General features: G+C 34.8%; 1 protein-coding gene across 1 annotated transcript in view; it reads right to left on the bottom strand.

Annotated features, from left to right (window-relative positions):
* Window positions 1-2,192: 2,192 nt before the first annotated feature.
* LOC134282102 (macrophage mannose receptor 1-like) overlaps window positions 2,193-20,345 on the bottom strand; it is a 34,881-nt gene continuing 16,728 nt past the window's right edge. Inside the window, exons 7-9 of the mRNA XM_062764551.1 lie at window positions 10,661-10,978; window positions 9,925-10,098; window positions 2,193-2,537 (exon numbers count right to left, since the gene is read on the bottom strand). Of these exons, the coding sequence (XP_062620535.1) occupies window positions 2,299-2,537; window positions 9,925-10,098; window positions 10,661-10,978 (731 nt within the window). The 3' untranslated portion in view covers window positions 2,193-2,298. The remainder of the gene's footprint in view (window positions 2,538-9,924; window positions 10,099-10,660; window positions 10,979-20,345) is intronic.

The raw sequence follows: 20,345 nt of genomic DNA, 5'->3' as shown, positions 1-20,345 counted from the left end.
CAACAGGTATAAAAGTCGCTGACAAAATCATAGTAGTAGCAGCGTATAGTGTATAATGTAAACACAGTGTAAACAGACCCCCCGTATTTAGGGGGATTATATGTACTGAATTGACCCAGTTATCCCCCACAGGGGCTGCACTCCCTTGACCCAGCTATCCCCCTCCAGGGGCTGCACTCCCTTGACCCAGTTATCCCCCAACCCTAAAAGTGCACTCAGTTGACCCAGCTATCCCCCCTCAGCCCCAAAAGTGCACTCAGTTGACCCAGCCATCTAGGCGCTTTATACTACTTATATATATATATATATATATATATATATATATATATATATATATATATATATATATATATATATATATATATATATATATATTAAGATGTAAAATTTCATCACCTTCCCGGCATACTTTAATCCAAATACCGCTCTCAAGAATTTTAATTTCAAATCAATATGAAGAAACAATTGCTTCGACTGAAAATTGAAAAATGATTCCTGACCAATTATTTTCAATCTATATAAATTTAGATGTTTTTTTTTTATCCCATACGTGTGGATGATACAGACCGTTGGATAACCCTATGCTTTATCTACGGGTAGATGCTCATCAATAGCACTTCCGGTTGTGATACAATCCCTCGCTTCGAGATTTTATTTTATTGAAACTTTTTTTGTAAAACTTCTTGCCTGTATTAAATGAATGATAATTTAAGAGCAATAATGTCGTTAAAAGCAGAAAAAAGACTTAATGTGTATGTCAAAGAAGTATCTTATTTTATCAAGGTACCTGTATTGGCTACTTGAAGACGATTATTACACTCCCTTCCTTTAGACCGTTTTCGGAGAAAGTAAAGCCTAGCAGTTAAGTTGTTGTTACAAGATTCCTTTAACCTCTTTAACAATGATTTCTTACATTATACTATGTGTGCCTACCTAGTAATGTAGGTGTAACTTACCATAGATAAACAATGAATCTACAATTAGCTAGCCTTGCTTAGCACGTTTTGTACTGCCACCGTACAAAGAGTTAATTTTCACGATCCCTTGGGCCTTACAACTTTCAATCAGAAGTTTGCTTGAATTATATATTGAATAATTGGTAAAGCTCCAGCAATATTGTCACATAATGTTTTAAAAGACGCAAATAGCAAAAATTCTAAATTTTGAACACGATCTACTTTCTTTCGAGGCATGTCAACATCAACCGTGCTACGTCATCAAGTTATAAGTCATCAATTTGAATTAGCAATCATTCATGTAGTTTTGCACAGGTAGTCTCAAAATTTTGATAAAACGAAAGTCGCGAATATGTACACCATTTTAACTCGTTGGATAAAGCAAATATCAAATCACACAATATAGATATTCTCTATTTATCTCATACGTGTGAATGATACTACCCGTGGGATAAACCTATGCTTTATCCACGGGTATATGCTCATCAATAGCACTTCCGGTTTTGACACGATCCCTCGCTTCAAGATTTTATTTTATTGAAACTTTTATTTGTGAAAATTCTTGCCCTTATAAAATGAATGATAAAGAGCAATAATGTCGTTAAAAGCAAGAAAAACTCGTATTTTTTCAAAGAAGTGTCTTATTTTATCTGATCAAGGTACATGTACCTGTATTGGCTGCTTGATTCCTTTTACAGTTTAACAACGCTTTCGTTAATTATATTACGTATGCCTGTAGTAAGATGCCTACCTAGTAATATAGGCGTAATTTACCATGGATCAACAATGAATCTAGCCTTGCCTAGCACGCTTTATACTGCCACCATACAAAGAGTTAATTTTTCACGCTTGATTTAAAAATCCAGAAATTGTCACATAATGTTTTCAAAGACGCAGATACCAAAAAAAATTAAGTGACAAATTAATTCTTAACGCACGTTACGTTAATTTTTACGTTAATTTTTCAGGGTTATAGTTTTTCATTAAATTGAAGTAAAATATTTTACATTTTGGTGTTCCTAGAGTATTGAAATTGCATATAGTTCCTACTATGTATTCTAACGCACGGTGACAAGGTTTCGCGTGTGTTATAGTAATTTGAACGTCGTGGATTTCTAATGAATTTCATAAGGAAAATCACACTGAATGTAAATATTACATTTTGAACACGATATACTTTCTTTCGAGGCATGTCAACACCAACAGTGCTACATCATCAAGATATACGACATCAATTTGAATTAGAAATCATTGATATAGTTTCACAGGGGAAGTCTCAAAGTTATGTTAAAACGAAAGTTGTATGAGATAAATAGAACATCTATAATTGTGTGATTCTTACCTAATTTTTTTTTCTGTCTGATAGGTAGGCTGTTTTACTATGTTTACTTGGTGATTGTACTGGCTGATCTGTAGACGTGATGGCTGTGTTAGAAGAGAAATTGGAAGTAGATGGCTCTGGTGTCAACTTTGTGACGTCATAAGACGATTTACCCGACAAACTGCGTTGTGATTGAGTTGTATATAGTGGAGATGTCGAGGCAGTAGAGAATTTTGCCATGGATACAGTTGTTTCAAACTCTGCAATTTTAACATATACTCATACACATTATAAATAAATAGGTGGTATCCGTTGCACATAACACCATCAACATGTAACTTGTCCAGGCCTTTCTTCCATAATGCTGATATTTATTCACTACGATGTTTTACAAAGTACCTACATGTACTTTATATTATTTAAACTGAAATGATTAACCAATTACAACAAAATTACAATTTACCGCAGGTGGAATACTTATACCCAGTCAGTTGTAAATCAATACAAGGTCGACGTACTACGTAACTAACACAACATGGCGTCATAATATATAAGCACAGTACACACCATGCATAACCCCACAAATGGGGGCACGAAATGGTAACATCCGGGGGTGCGGAATTCGAAGCGGAATTTGCAATGTTCGTTGACCTGATTGGCTTTCCTATAGTGATTGAGATGAAACTACTAGTAATCCTAAATTAACTTACGGCGGAACATTGTGATATCCCAGCTTACTGTTACTCGTTTCCCAGCTCGGGACTCGTCCTAAAAATACATGAACACTTCTGCAATATCTGACAAGAGCATGTGGGAACGCAAATTTGACCGTTTCTTCGTGAAAATTGGTGCCTATATATCACTCAGTTTCATTTAACTTATGTGAGGGAATTCTAAATATGATTTTGCTGCAGACACTCTAATAATTCAGAGAATTCCACCTCAAATAAAGAAGACAGACTTCAATTTAAGTGTGTGGCACTCGGAGGTAGAGATTTTAGTGGAGGCTGGGGGAAGGAATACTTTTTAGTCATTGTATATCATTCTTGAATTTAGGGTTATTTTCATCTCAATCACATTGCAAAATCCGCTTCGAATTCCGCACCCCCGGATGGCACCATTCCGCACCCCCATATGTGGAATTATGCATGGTGGTATAAGAGTGATGAATCATATGTAGCTGAGAAAAACATATACAAACCACAGATAATACGTAAATGTTTCATCGGTGGGGTAAATTCATTACATGGTTTTTTAGTGACCGGGTATGGAATGACACCTGGTCAAGTAAATTTCATACCTGACGAGGCGGAGCCGAGTCAGGTATGAAAATTACTAACCAGGTTTTATTAGTAGCATAGTCTTTTAGTGACATGGTACATCCCGTACCCTGTCACTAAAAGGATATGTAACGAATTAACCCCATTGATGAACAATTACGTATTACGGTATCTGTGATTTATTAATGTTTTTCTCTGCTACATGCTTCATCACGCTTATAATGTGCATATAATGGCGTCATGTTGTGTTATATAGTTACGTTATACATCGACCGGATATTGATTTTTATTTACATTCCATATGTTTTTGAAGCAAGGAATCATTATTATTTGAAACATATAGTCTCATAACTGCAACGGTGTGTTCAAACAAATTGAGTTACTCGCGTTAGCGCGTTGACGTCAAACTAAAACGCATGCTATATCTTCTTGGCACCCTGTCCGTGTTATGGTGTTTTGAATGCAATGAATTTCCATTCACTTTAAATGCAATAAACATATGTAATGTAAATATTAGCATACAAAGTGAATGAAAATCTATTGCATTCAAAAGACCATTACACAGACAGGGTGCCAAAAGGTTGAAGCATACATTTTAGTTTGAAGTCACAATCGTTGAACGCCGAGGAACTGCAACGTCATTAGCGAAAACTGTAGCTTACACGAAGGATAATACGTAGTTTTTAAAATATAAATCAAATCAAATTATTTTGCAATCACGGTAGAGAGTTAAACAAGAGGCCCAGGGGCCACATCGCTCACCTGAGCAATTGGCTAGGAAAAAGTACATATGAGATCAAAACTGAAAGTTAACTGAGGGGGGGGGGGGGCTTGAATTTTAACCCCCAGGGGTCATGATTTGAACAAACTAGAATCTACACTACCTGAGGATGATTCCCTGTAAATATCACTAAGCCTGGCTTTGAAGTACTTGAAAAGAAGATTTTAAAAGGTTTCCCTATATATTCCTATGTAAAACTTTTTTTTTTTTTTTTTTCTCTTTTATTGATAACAAACAATGATATAAATAAAACACAGATATACTACATTACACATTGACATTTGATGATTCTTTTCACATAGAATAAAGGAAAAAGAAAAGTATTGACATTAAAATTTTGATGATCTTTTCACATAGAATAAAGAAAAAAGAAAAGCTATATATAATACATACACAGAAAAAACTGTTTCTTTTCACATAGAATAAAGAAAGAAGAAAAACTATAATCGATTTGAGACAATTATTAAAAATGATAATTATACTTATAATCATGATAATAATAGATAACATATGAGAAGCAAATGTGTAAATACTTGTTTAATGGAATTATAAAGAATATAGTATGTTCCTATGTTAGCATGATAGGCCACCTTCCACACTTTCAAGAGTCCATAATGCCCTCATGCTAACACACAGACTCCACAACTGGTTTTGTGGACCTGCTGGTAACATATATTTACATTTACAAATTAAGACAAATTTTTTTTAGCAATTTGTGAATCTGTACATTTTCATATGAAAATTCTGCAATAGACTGATATGTATTTAAAGATGATTTAACAAAATTAAACAGGGAATCTTTGTTACAAGTTGTATCTGTCAATCTACACTTCATCTTATATTTGAAAATTTTTAACGCAATGTAAGATATCAATGTATTCATACCGTTGGTTAAATCTGTGTTTTCATAAAAACCTATTACAATATGCTTCCAACTTATTTTGAAACCTAAAATTGTACTTATTTTGTGCCATATAAAATTTGAGTCATTACAGTTAAATAAAAGATGTATAATATTTTCTACTTCTCCACAGTTAGCACAAAATTTTTGTACATTTGGATTCCACTTGCTCACACTCAGGTTATTATTTAATAATTTATGGAATAATTTATAATTAAATTCTGCTATATGCTTATCAGACATTTTCGAGATTTTTATATGATAAATGGAAGCCCATAGATACCTAGGAGTATCAAACAATTCACTCCAATAATTTTCCGTTATTGGTCTCAAAAATTTCTTTTCGATGAATATTTTATAAAAAACAGATGATTTTATTTTATTTATTTGTGTATACCTGTTTCCTTTTAATAGTACAGTAGTACTGCGTCTTATATTAATATACTGTGCCTTTTCACACTCATATGTTTTTGGAAATTTATTAAAAATAGTCTTCATAATGAGGTATTCACACAAGATATTATTTTTGTATAAAATTTTATCATAGAAGTACCTAATATCATGGAATATCCCATCTGCGCCATAGAGGTCTCTTATGTACAAAATTCCTGATTTAATCCAATTTTCAAGATAAATTGGTTTGTTTTTATATGTAAAAAGTTTGTTTTTCCATATTGGTAAAGATAAAAATTCATCCGTAGATAGCTTTGGAAAATCTTTAATCATTTTACATTCATTGAATGCACAGATTGATTCTTTGTAAAAGATGGGAATGTTTTTTAGCTCTTTGTAATCATCTACATTTGTTAAATTAGTTTTTAAATGTATTCTAATGACAATGTTTCCCTATTAAAATGATAGTTTAAGAATGATACAAGACTAGAATTTGTATTTAGTAACCTTGGAATCCAGGACGCCTTGGATGCTTTGAGTTTAGATTCAATGTCTATAATGTTAATGCCTCCTTGTTTTTCATCCCCAATAAGAGTATTTCTTTTTATACGGTCTTTACTATTCCATACGAAGTTAAAGATTAATTTATTTATTTGTTTGATAATTTCTACGGGTGGATTGGGAAGAATGGTTGCATTATATTGCAATTTTGAAATGCACAATGTATTAATTATTTCTTTTTTTCCAAAGATTGTTAATTTTCTCTTTTCCCAAGATTCTAAAATCTGTGCTATTTTATCTATTTTATCTTGCCAATTTTTTTCCAAACATAATTTTTTGTTGTGTCCTACAAATATCCCTAATGTTTTCACTGGATCGTTAGTCACTTTTATCCCTTCTATACTATTGTACAAATTTCTCAGTGGTCCTAGTAACATGTAGTAATAAACATTCTGATTTATTGATGTTAAGATTTGGTCCTGCAACTTTCGAAAAGTTTTGTACCACTTTAATTACATGTTTTACAGATTTTATATCTCTAAGAGGATTTGTAGAGTCGTCTGCATGTTGTAGCATCTTAATTTCATTATTATTTTCAATTTTGAAGCCGTGTATTTCCTCCGAAGAGTTTATGCGTCTAGCTAATATTTCAACTGTTATAATAAAAAGTAAAGCAGATACTGGGCAGCCTTGTCGTATGCCTCTAGTCATATTACATGTTTTAGAAATAAATCCATTATTTTTTACTCTAAATTTAGGGTTTCTATATAACATTTCTATCCATTTCATAAAATTTGGTCCAAAATTTAGAGCTTTTAATGTTTCAAACATAAAAGATCATTCAATAGTATCGAAAGCTTTTTCAAAGTCTAAGAAAAGTAGGATTCCGTTTTCATTTTGATCTTCACAATAATCAAAAATATCCTGAATTAATCTGGCGTTACATCCAATATATCTCCCTTTTATATAAGCTGATTGGTCATATGTTGTGCATTGCACCAAGTAAATCCAGATTTGTTTTCATTTAAATATCTCCATGTATCAATCAAGTGAAGTTGTTTAATTAAGGAACAAAATTGATGTGTACTTGTGTCAAAAGAATGATTTTTTTCATCAAGTTTACAGTTTAAATCTCCGCCTATAAATAAATTATCTTTATTTATAACATATTTTCGTACCCATGATTTAGTTGTGATAAAAAAATCTTTTCTATCAAGCACCTTGTTAGGAGCATAAAGGTTTACTATACAGTATGATTCATCCTTAATTTTAATATTAAGTAAAATTTTTCGACCATCAGATGATTTATGACAATTAATAAATTCAAATTGAAAACCATTTCTAATCAGAATAGAAACACCTCTACTAGAGGATGAACTCGAAAAACAATGATAGCTGTTTCCTAACCATCTAGCATTATAAACAAATTCTTTTGATTCAATATAATGGGTTTCTTGAAGGAGAACAATATCAATATCTAGATCTTGTAGCCAGTCATATAAAATTGTACATTTATTATAATCATTTAAACCCCTTACATTAAGGGAAAAAATTTTCAATAGATCGTTCATTATTCTTAGTTCATAGAGGTACCTTATTCGCTGTCCGGATGCTGGCTGTCATCCTCTGCATGGAGGCTATCGCGTGAGCGTTTGGTTGGACCGTCTTTTAGTTGACTGACGAAAGAGGTTATCTCTTGTTGTACATTTTTCGGAGCTTTTCGTGCGGGTTGTCTAGGGACTGAAAAACTGCGGTTAAGGCGATTTTTCGGGCGGTGCTTCTGAGCCACAGACATGATAACCTGACCCAGCTTGTTTAAGCCAGGCCACGCTTTGGGTTTGGTATTCAGTGTAGCATGTTCATCCAGTCCACTTCCCCAGAAATCGTCATAGGTCGCTTCGACAATGACACATTTTGTTCCACACTTTGTAATTTTCTCACGAAATGGATCAACTTGGCTGAATTTAGCATCAATGATATTTGTCATGACCTCTGACTTTTCGGTTTCCCAGGCGGAATTTGTTGTAACGGTGTCGCCGATACGCTTTGCTTCAAGGGCTGTAGTCGCCTTTGAAACTTTGAAACTTTGATCGGCCATTAGGCCCCACCTTACCCCCGTGGGTCCTGATTTGAAAAAAAACTTGAATCTACACAACATGAGGATGATTCCACAGGAGTTTCATCTTTCATGTCTCAATGAGAAGATTTTTCCTATGTATTCCTATGTAAAACTTTGATCTGCCATTGTGGCCCCACCCTACCCCTGGGGGTCATTATTTTAACAAACTTGAATCTACACTACCTGAAGATGATTCCACATGAGTTTCATCTTTTCCTGGTCCAGTGGTTCTTGAGAAGAAGATTTTTAAAGATTTTTCCTATATATTCCTATGTAAAATTTTGATCGGCCATTTTGGCCCCACCCTACCCCTGGGGGTCATTATTTTAACAAACTTGAATCTACACTACCTGAAGATGATTCCACATGAGTTTCATCTTTCCTGGCCCAGTGGTTCTTGAGAAGAAGATTTTTTAAAGATTTTTCCTATATATTCCTATGTAAAACTTTGATCGGCCATTTTGGCCCCGCCCTACCCCCGGGGGTCATGATTTGAACAAACTGGAATCTACACTACCTGAGGATGATTCCACATGAGTTTCAACTTTCCAGGCCCAGCGGGTCTTGAGAAGAAGATTTTTAAAGATTTTTCCTTTGTACTCCTTTGTAAAACTTTGATCGGCCATTTTGGCCCCACCCTAACCCCGGGGGTCATGATTTGAACAAACTGGAATCTACACTACCTGAGAATGATTCCACATGAGTTTCATCTTTCCTGGCCTAGTGGTTCTTGAGAAGAAGATTTTTAGAGTTTTCCTATATATTCCTATGTAAAACTTTGATCGGCCATTTTGGCCCCACCCTACCCCCGGGGCTCATAATTTGAACAAAATTGAATCTACACTACCTGAGGATGATTCCACATGAGTTTCATCTTTCCTGGCCCAGTGGTTCTTGAGAAGAAGATTTTTTAAAAATGTCATTAACTTTTTTCTAATTCATAATTAGCTCCCCTTGGAAAAGGGTGTGGCCCTTCATTTGAACAAACCTGAATCCCCTTTACCCAAGGATACTTTGTAGCAAGTTTGGTTGAAATTGGCCCAGTGGTTCTTGAGAAGACGTTGAAAATGTGAAAAGTTTACAACGACAACGACAACGCCGACAACGACGACGACGACAACGACAACGACAGACGACGGACAAATTTTGATCAGAAAAGCTCACTTGAGCCTTTGGCTCAGGTGAGCTAAAAATGTAACACGCGTTACTCAATTTGTTTCCACACACTGTTACAATTATGAGACTACATCTTTAAAAAATAATGATTCATTGCTTAAACAGCTGATTGGGTATAAGTAATCCACCTCCTTCATGTGTCAGACTTCAACCAATCGTAAGCCAGAATTTCACGTAAAAATCAACAGACGTGGGAGTAATATTAGTTACATAGTTTCTACTGACAAATACGGGATAATACTGGGTCATACTGTTGACGTAAATAAGGAAGGATTCCAATTTCTCGAACGTAGAAAACTACATTATTTTTCTGAATCTAAACCCCCCCCCCCTTTTTTTTTTACAGAATCGTGTATTCTAATAAAAATAAACTGAACTTTCAATGTTCTGTAAAGATTTAATTTTTCAAAACTTTACACTGAGAACGAATTTGTCGCATATGTTTATTACTGTTTTTACTCTATTGCTATGTCAGCTAATATTACTTCGTACTTACCTTCAGGACCATAACAAGCATACCCCCTGTAATAATTATCACAGTTGATATCGTTGAACTTTCCTGTATCTAACATCTCTACACATAATTCAGATTTAGATCCATGTGCACCAGATGGTTCCCCATTGTTCCAGTTGTCAAAGAAATTCTCATGGTCATCGTCCCACCAAAACGCTACAAAGAGAGAAACAAGTTCATATCTCCACATGGAAGATTCATATTCCACAGAATTTCAAAAAGAAATAAGGTTTTCTTCCAACAGGATTTCTATAAAAGGAAGAAATGAATTCATCTTCCAATACAAACGCTACAAGGAAAAATGAGGTCATCTTCTTACACAAAATCTACGAAAAAGAAACAAGATCATCTTCCCAATAAACTCTACATGCTCATATTTGCAATATAATGAAAATATGTTACATTTAAACTTTCATTGTGCTCTACGTGCTGTCCTAAACAGTTTTTACTAACAATCAGCATGTTTAGTGTGCGGTTCTAAAGAACCCTACTTGATGAGTATAGTATATTTACATTGTAAGTCTTACTTTGATGCCAGGGTGCAACACTTAATTAGACATGCAGTGTGTGGTAAGCTTACAATTTTATTTATACTATTCTATACAATACCGGTATATGCCCTCGTGATGAATAAACGCTGACTTTAAACTACTAGTAAATCTTATCTTTCCCTTAATCAGTTCATAAAAATCGCAGTAATATTGTACATTTGACCCACCTGTAAAAAGAATAGTTAGCATTGTGAAATCGTATTCCCCATAATCGTCAAGATCGTCCCCTGCTCCGGGTTTGCTCTTATATAATCCTATCCACAAGCGGGTTTTGTTATTGCCACCTTTAAATTTCGAAAGCTGACGAACATGTTCCACCTCCTGTAGATTTCTAAACGTCACTAGAGTCATGTTTCGAGCAATACACGCGGCCTTGGCTTCGGGTCTTGTTTTATTTCCATTAGGTTCCACAAAGTAACAATGTCTCTGAAATTTGGAGCTATCAGGTGGACATTTGCCCGGACGCGGGGTGGTAGGGGGGTCCACTGTAAAAGAAATGTTTCTTCCTAATGCTGAAGACGAATATAAAGTGAGACAAGAGACATACATATCATTCCTATACCCATATTCTAGGAAAAAAAAATGTTTCAGTTTCATCCCAAGGCGAGTTAAAAAACCTCTATACACTCATAAAATGTTTTTGGTAATTTCTATTGTTAAATTATGTAATATAAAGACATATATATATATTTTTTTTATTTTTATCATTTTCGATACTGGTACCAGTCATTTAGCCATGTGAAAAAATATCAAATGACATTGAAGTATCCATAAACGAAAACCGGTTAATTCATAAATAACATGATTAATAGACTTTTGCCTTTTTAAAATGTCAAGAATGCTTAAAATGAATACAAATTAAACAATCTTTTCATAACGTCAGCGATTTTTATTTTTGATCTTAGTGCAATTTGATATAACTATTAAAAACACTAGATAAAAAATTTTTGTGCACAGAGTAAAAAAAAATTAGAATTTTTTAAAAAGAATATTTCTAAAACATGGAATACTCGTATATGGAGTTAGCAAACGGTATTCAAGCTCTCAGTTTATTTAACCAATACACATCAAGAGCAGAGCAAACACGGACCTCTAAAACACTAGAGATGGGATCAGGTGCCATGGAGGAGTGAGCATACCCTGCCGACCTATCACATCCACTGTGTGCTTCTTGCCATGATCGGGAAATAATGGGAAATCAGTGGACAATTCAGTGTATAAACAATGACCTAACAATTAGTATAATAAACGTCAGTCAGCATTTGACTTAATAATATATTGTAGTTTTGCTGACAATGTCATTGTACTGACCATATAACTTATGAAATGTTGACTTCAAATGGAACTGTTAATATTCTTTTTACATCAACGTTTTTGTCTTTAAGAAATTGTTCATATGAAGAGCGTACTTTTGCGTATCGAATCAATTGAAAAATTTAAACCCCGCATGTAGGTGATGAGGGTATATTGCTCTATATGCAAGGGTAGTTGCTGATGGAGAAAATAAAGTCATCTACATGTAGTTTATCATAAATCGTTGTCGAGATCATCCAAACAAGAAACAAAAGAAATAAATGTGTCAGAATCTATTGTATCTTTAGTTTCAATTTCACTGTGATATATACTGTCGACATTTCAAACTAATATCAATAGAGAAATTTGGTTCTATATTTACAATACACGGAGACCAGTATTCGGACGATTCTGAATTTAAAAAGAGCCCTTGTCGCAGTAGGATCTAACACGAAAAATATCCCCCACTGCTTTACGGACCTATAATGCCGAGTTTAGGACCCAATTTCCAGCCCTCCCAACTTTGATGATCCATTTTGGTCAAACCCTACCCCTGAGGATCATGATTTGGACTCTGAACTTACACCGTGTAAAAAAGTTTCATATAAGGTTCTTGAACAGAACATACCAAAAAATATTTACAATTTCTTAGTTATCTCTCCTTGAAAGAGGGCATGGTACTTCATTTGAACAAACTTGAATTTCCTTTACACAAGTACACTTTTTGGCAAGTTTGGTTGAAATTAGCCCGGTGGTTCTAGAGAAGAAGTCGAAAATGTGATTTGTCTACAGGTGGACAGGTAGACAGACAGGGACTTTAAAAATGGCGCTCGGCCAGGCAAGACGTGCTGTTTAGCGAGTGGTCGAAAACATGCTGGACTCTTAATTAATACTAATTCTAAACCGTTCCTGGATGTGGAAATTATGTGATACCTTCTCAGTGATATATCCATGCAAATAATATTGTGAATTGTAAGTGAATGTGAATGCGATTGTGATTGGGACTTGGTATTGAAGATCATATAAGTAACGTGTACATTTAAAAAACCCGCACCAGTGCCTGTTGTGAAAACTGTTCACGGTCACTCTACACGGTAAGAATGTCGACCCCTAGTGTATCTACCCGAGGGAATAAAAAAGGAGAGAAAAATGAAAAATCAAACAATGAAAATCAAGAGGAAAGCACTTTGACAGACGTAAGTAAACAGCTAACCCAGATTTCAAAAGATCTCGTGGAATTAAAAACTGAAATTAAAAAAACTGTCAAAGCTGATAAGTTGGAGACGCTTGTAACCACAATTGTGAAAAAAATTATAGAACAAAATAATAAAGAAAGAGATGAGAGTGTAAAAGCAGAAGTAGAAGAACAGTGCCAGGCATTAAAAGTTGAATTTCAAAAGAAAATAGATAAGGCAGCGGGAGATATTGAAAAACTTGAATCAAGGGCAGAAGTACTAGCCGAGAAATTAGCGGAGAGCAATAAAGAAATCAGAGAATTAAAACAGAGGGTGCAAATGAACGAAAAAATTGCAGGTGAAGCTTTCAGATTGAGCAACAGAAATGAACAATACTCCAGAAAATATAATTTTAAGATCATGGGAGTTATGGAGATGGAGAAAGAAAACACTCAGATGGTTGTAAAAGAGTTTATTTAGGAGAACGCAGGTGTACAACTCCAAGATCGCGAAATAATAGCAGCGCATCGTATTCCGGGAGAGAACGGAAAGCCAAGGCCCATTATTGTTAAAGTGATCAACTCAGATGCCAAGGCCAGAGTCATGAGGAAGCGTTCAGATATAAAGAAACTAGGAAACGGTTTGAAATTGGTGGACGATGTGACAAAAGCAAATGGGGAACTTATTAGTAAACTTCTAAGTCGAGAGGACATCGAATCTGCATGGTACTTTAACGGTTCCATCTATGCACAAATCGAGGGAAGCGAAAAAAGAACGAAAATTGACATAACAGATGATCTAGACGACAAGATCAAGAAAATTAGTAAGTGATTTTTTCGGGAAAAAATGTTCCGCCATTGTTTACTTTGTTAATAACAGTCACACCATAAACTTCCGGTTTGAGTCCTGCTAGTTTGGATGATCCACGGCTGACTTTAGTGTCAATTTAAAGTCTATTTTTCAGATTTTACGTGTTTTTTTTTTCTTTTTTTTTCTATTCATTTATTTTTTTCTCTTTTCTTTCATTTGTTTACTTTTTCATTCCTGTATTATGTTTTTCAGTGAGATTGTTTGTGTGAAAGGCCAGTATGAATGTAGTGAACTTAGCATTATTTTTACACCGATATGGGTTCGATAAAAATAGCAACAGTCAATTGTCAAGGGTTAAATACACAATCAAAGAGAAAAGATGTACTAAACTTTTATAAAACAAAAAATTATTCTATAGTTTGTTTTCAGGATACCCATTTTACAACTGACTTAGAATCATGTGTAGAGACTCAGTGGGGCTATAAATGTGTGTTTAATTCATATTTGTCAAACTCTAGAGGGGTAGCTATTTTTTTCAATAATAATTTTGAACTAAAGCTCCACAGGGAGAAAAAAGATAATGAGGGTAATATTTTAGCACTTGACATAAGTGTTGATGATAACAGAATGTAACGTTTTTCTCTCTATGGGGTGTTTTGTTGTTACCCGCGTCACAAAATATTGTGGATCCCGTGTATAAGATTGGAACTTTAGATCTTTATAGATCTAACATCAGAACAACGACAAAGTTTGTTTCAACAAGTGTATTAATAATATCCAAACGTAGTTTACAATCCAGTACAAGCAATGTATCTCTAGTATATCTGCTCACTGACTCTCTCTCCTTATATACCCTGCCTGACACCTAACGTGAATTAGGGCACCTTGTTAGGGCGTTAGGCTCCATCATTAGGGCACCTATTAGGGCATTAGGCTCCATCATTAGGGCAATCGGCTCCATCATTAGGGCACCCTGTTAGGGCAATCGGCTCCAAGTATTAGGGCCTCTGCACCATAGTTAGGTGTCAAGACACAATATATTTATAGTATCTGATAAGCACCATATTAATTAGGACACTAATTAGACTTCCAAGATAAGGGCGCTAATCAGGTACCATGGTTAGGACTTATCAGATAAACAAAATTCTTATCTCAGTTTTACTTATAACAATAACATATTTTCATATAAAACAAAAACATTACATTGGTCCCTCCTTTTGAAACATGACTTCCACTGTCATAAATTTTTAAAACATGAACATGAGTTATATGTAGTCACATTACGCAAATAAAAAAATGCCCAATACACAAAAGCCAAACAATCAATAAAAAGACACAAAGTAAAACAACAAAATTATTTCAAATAAAAATGTCACTAGATTAGATCAAAAGTTTATCACACTGGTGGCATCACATTTGGTTTTCCCTGGCTTATTTTCAACATTTTCTCTTCCATTTTTCCTGATTTAGGATTTTCTTCCTTAGGTTTTAGGCCGTATAAAGTTGACTGACACCTGACTTGCGGCATCAGTCATCTTAGTTAATATAATTCCTTACAGTTCTCTTTTCAACACAATTATGGTCTCGAGAACTGTCTCTTGGTTGAAATATTCCTCTTTCTATCTGGTACCGTGGGTTGTAAGGGCGTCCCCTCCTCCCTGGTCCTGCACTGGTACATGTACTCGGGGTTCTTATGTTTTTATAGATACTGTTGAATCCGCCACCCGCGCTTGGAGGTTTGGCAGTATCCGCAGCTGCTATTTCATCATTCCATTCCCCATCTTCAATCTCATACACAGGCATATAGCCTGATTTTGTCTCCTTTGGCAATTCTTTTTCCCCAATCCGCAAGCACTCTTCTTGCATTGCATTAAGAACTGCTTCTTGAAGTGTCCTAGGTCTTGTCCGTTTCACTGCGAGTCGAAAATCCTCCGATTGTCCACACTTATCTAAGAAGGACTGTATAGCATTTTCTTCAACTAAATCTGGATTTCCTGGATAGGCCCTTCGGTACAAATCTTCGATGGCCTGTCCTAAATCTCGCAGGGACTCGCCCGGTCGTCTTTTTCTCAATTTGGCGTCTGCAATATACCTCTCCTTCATTGCAGAATGGCCGAATCTTTGGTTCATCTTATCTTTAAGTTGATCATAGTCTTTCTGCACAGTAAGGGGCATTCCATAGGCATAGCTCTCGGCCTGCCCTCGCAAAGTGCTAAGTAGAACTCTGCGAGATTTCTCGGGTCCCCATGAGTTTAATTCTGAGATGTTTTCGAAATATTGTAGGAACTCATCCCAAACATCATCATTGGCCCCTGAGAAAGTCCTCCTTACTGGGTATTCATTGGTTCGTTGACCAGCATTTGTTGTCAAAGGACTGTTTGTAGGTGTTCCGTCAGCCATAGGAAATTCAAAATTGCACCCGAGTCCCTGAGGGGACTGATTGCCCAAATGAGGAGTAGTGCGTCCAGATTGCCCAAAAACCTTAGGTTCCTGATAGGTACCTGTAGGGGCATTAAGTGCACTACGACCAGTATAGGGTGTATCATTAGGTGTCAAAGAAATTTCCCTTTTCTTACTGGCAATCAGCAGACCGGATCCATACCTCCATAATACGCTGACTACCGTAACAAGCAATATCATACTTGTTATCGATATTAGAGAAAATACTGCATTTTCTCGAGATTCCTGCACGATCTCATTCTCTGGAAAATAGATCCAGGTCATCACCATCAGGGAACATCCTATCAAGGTAAAGAGTACCCAAATAAATAGGATTCTCTTAGAGCTTGGTCTTGGATTGTACTTGTCTTGAACAGAAAGACCCTGCGAGTTTTGCCCGAACTTCTGTTTTGCCCGAACTCCTGAAAGTTAGGATTGTCTGGCATTACTCGACTTGTGGGCTGCAAACTTGTTCTACACCCTGCATCGACCTCTATTCCAGAGTCATTCAGAGGAGCTGGACTGTCGAAGTACTGTCCTACCTTTCTAGGCGTAATTCTCCTCCTTACGACGGGTGTCTCCATTTCAAACTAAGTGCTGTCCCGTTCCGGTGTTACACGTAGAATAACTTCTTTGGATCCCACCGCTGCCACCAATTGTAACGTTTTTCTCTCTATGGGGTGTTTTGTTGTTACCCGCGTCACAAAATATTGTGGATCCCGTGTATAAGATTGGAACTTTAGATCTTTATAGATCTAACATCAGAACAACGACAAAGTTTGTTTCAACAAGTGTATTATTAATATCCAAACGTAGTTTACAATCCAGCACAAGCAATGTATCTCTAGTATATCTGCTCACTGACTCTCTCTCCTTATATACCCTGCCTGACACCTAACGTGAATTAGGGCACCTTGTTAGGGCGTTAGGCTCCATCATTAGGGCACCTATTAGGGCATTAGGCTCCATCATTAGGGCAATCGGCTCCATCATTAGGGCACCCTGTTAGGGCAATCGGCTCCAAGTATTAGGGCCTCTGCACCATAGTTAGGTGTCAAGACACAATATATTTATAGTATCTGATAAGCACCATATTAATTAGGACACTAATTAGACTTCCAAGATAAGGGCGCTAATCAGGTACCATGGTTAGGACTTATCAGATAAACAAAATTCTTATCTCAGTTTTACTTATAACAATAACATATTTTCATATAAAACAAAAACATTACAAGAATTACTATTATTAATATTTATGGCCCAAATTACGATAGCCCTGAATTTTATGAAAAAGTTAGGGATTATTTCTTAGAATTTGATAATGATTATTTTATCCTGTGTGGAGATTTTAATCTGGCATTGAATCCCAACATAGACACATTTAATTATGCAAATGTAAATAACCCCAAAGCCAGAGATAAACTTATTGAAATAATGAATGATTTGAATTTAGTTGACTATTATAGAATACTTAACCCAGATAAAAAAGTTTATACATGGAGAAGAAAAAATCCAGTTAAGCAGGGTCGTCTTGACTACATCCTTATATCAGAAAACCTATCAAATATTGTTGAACATTTTGATATAAAACCTGGGTATAGATCTGATCATTCTTCAGTTACAATTGAGTTAAAGTTTAATTTATTTGAACGAGGACGTGGACTATGGAAATTTAACAATAATCTTTTACATGATAAAGAGTATGTTGAAAAGGTGAAACAAAAAATACAATTAGTTAAAAACCAGTATTCTCAGGACCTAAATGGAGTAGAAGTAGAGACTTCAGTTGATGACTCTGTATTTTTTGACATACTACTAATGGAAATCAGGGGGTTAACTATATCATATTCAACTTTCAAAAAAAGAGAAAAAGATAAATTAGAAAAATCATTAATTAAGGAAATAGAGGATTTGGAAAACAAAAGTACAATTCCTGATTTCTCTGTACTGGAAGAAAAAAAATCTACTCTTGAAAATTTAAGAAAAGAAAAACTAAAAGGTAATATGATCAGATCTAGAGCCAAGTGGGTGGAAGAAGGGGAAAAGCCAACAAAATATTTCTGTCATCTTGAGTCTAGAAATTTTCTGAACAAAACAATAAAAAAGGTAGAAACTCTAGACAAAGGTATTATATATAAACAATCTGATATTCTAAACGAAGTAAAAAATTATTATGAAACTTTATATAAAAACGCAGATTCTGAATTGATAGACGTAGATCTCTCTAATACCATTCAATACCACAATGTTCCAAAATTAGACATAGAAACAACATTAATCCTAGATAAAGATATAGAAGAAGAGGAGGTTTTTCTGGTACTGAAAAATATGAATAATAATAAATCACCCGGAAGTGATGGATTCACAACTGAATTCTTTAAGTTTTTCTGGAATGATCTTAAAATGTTTATCTTAAAAGCAATAAATCAAATATTTCTTCAGACACAGCTTCCAATATCCCAGAGACTTGGTATAATATCTTGTTTGCCAAAAGGAGACAAGCCAAGACATCTCTTAAAAAACTGGAGACCAATAACTCTGTTAAACGTATTCTATAAGTTAATATCTGGTTGTATTAGTTATAGAATAAAATCTACACTCGATCTTCTAATTTCAGAAACACAAACAGGATTTATGAAAGGGAGATATATTGGGGAAAACACACGATTTATTTATGATCTTATGTCTTATACTGAAATAAATAATATACCGGGATTGTTGGTTCTCATTGACTTTGAGAAGGCCTTTGATTCCATTTCATGGTCTGTTGTTTACAAGGTTTTACACTTTTTTGGTTTTGGTAAAAATATAATTAAATGGATTAAAATTTTAAACACAAATTTTGAAGCTTCTATACTCCAAAGCGGTTTTCTTTCTAAGCAATTTCCAGTCCAGCGTGGATGTCGCCAGGGAGACCCTGTTTCTCCATACATTTTTCTTCTCTGTGCAGAAATTTTAGCCATTCTTATTAAACAAAATCATGATATAAAGGGTATTGTTGTAAATGATAAGGAACACAAATTATCTCAATTTGCTGATGATACTTCTCTTGCCCTTGATGGTTCTGCAGGTTCTTTGTATGCTGCTCTTGATACATTAGAATTATATGCAAAATTTTCAGGTTTGAAAATAAACAGTACAAAAACTAAAATTATTTGGATAGGCTCAAAAAAATTTTCTGCTGAGGTTTTCCACCATTCAAGATGGAAGCTAGATTGGGGGGCAACAACTTTCTCCTTGCTAGGAATAAATTTCTCTGTCGACCTAGAAAAGATTGTTGATATAAATTTCAAAGTCCAATTGCCAAAAATCACTTCAATGATTCAGCAATGGAAAAGACGTATTCTAACTCCCATTGGACGGGTAACAGTTGCAAAAACTTTAATTGTACCAAAATTGAACCATCTATTTATCTCATTACCAAATCCAAATGAAGAAATCTTAGACAATTTAACACAGCAGTTGTTTAGATTTGTATGGGGGTCAAAAAGTGATAAAATAAAACGTGTTGTTGCTACGCAACACCAGACATTGGGAGGCCTTAACATGGTACATCTTAAAAATTTTATACTTTCTCTAAAATGTTCATGGATTCAAAGAATTATTAAAGGAAGTCATTCATGGTTGAGTATTTTTGAAATAGTTTATGGGCAAGATGTGGTGGAAAAGATTTTGAATTTGGGTGATGATTTTGTGTTGAAAATGTTGAAATGTACAAAAAACAAATTTTGGAAAGATGTCTTAGAGTCTTGGTTATCTGTCATCACTGATAATTGTTTTGACAAGGCAAATCTTACACAGTCTGAAATTTTATCAACCCCAGTTTGGCTAAACTCTTGTATCAAAGTGAATAAAAAGAGTATTTTTTATAAAGAATGGTATAAAAATGGTGTAAAAATTATTGATGATTTTTTGGATGTCAATGGGTCATTTTTATCTAGAGAGAATTTTGTGAAAAAACATAGCATTCATCATGTATGTTTTATGCAGTATAACAGCATTATAAGTGCTATTTCAAAGTTTTTAAAAGATTCAAAATTTTCTAGGGTAGGTTTCTCAAAGCTACAGCGCCCATTTTTGCCATTGTTATACAAAAGATTAATATTGATTGATAAATGTTCAAAAGATATTTATA

The sequence above is a fragment of the Saccostrea cucullata genome, unplaced genomic scaffold, assembly GCF_032062105.1.
Source record: "Saccostrea cucullata isolate Sc308-1 unplaced genomic scaffold, CSIRO_AGI_Scuc_v1 ctg5280, whole genome shotgun sequence".
Taxonomy (NCBI): Eukaryota; Metazoa; Mollusca; class Bivalvia; order Ostreida; family Ostreidae; genus Saccostrea; species Saccostrea cuccullata.
The sequence above is the reverse complement of the archived record's forward strand: the minus strand, read 5'-3'. Positions and strand labels throughout refer to the sequence as shown.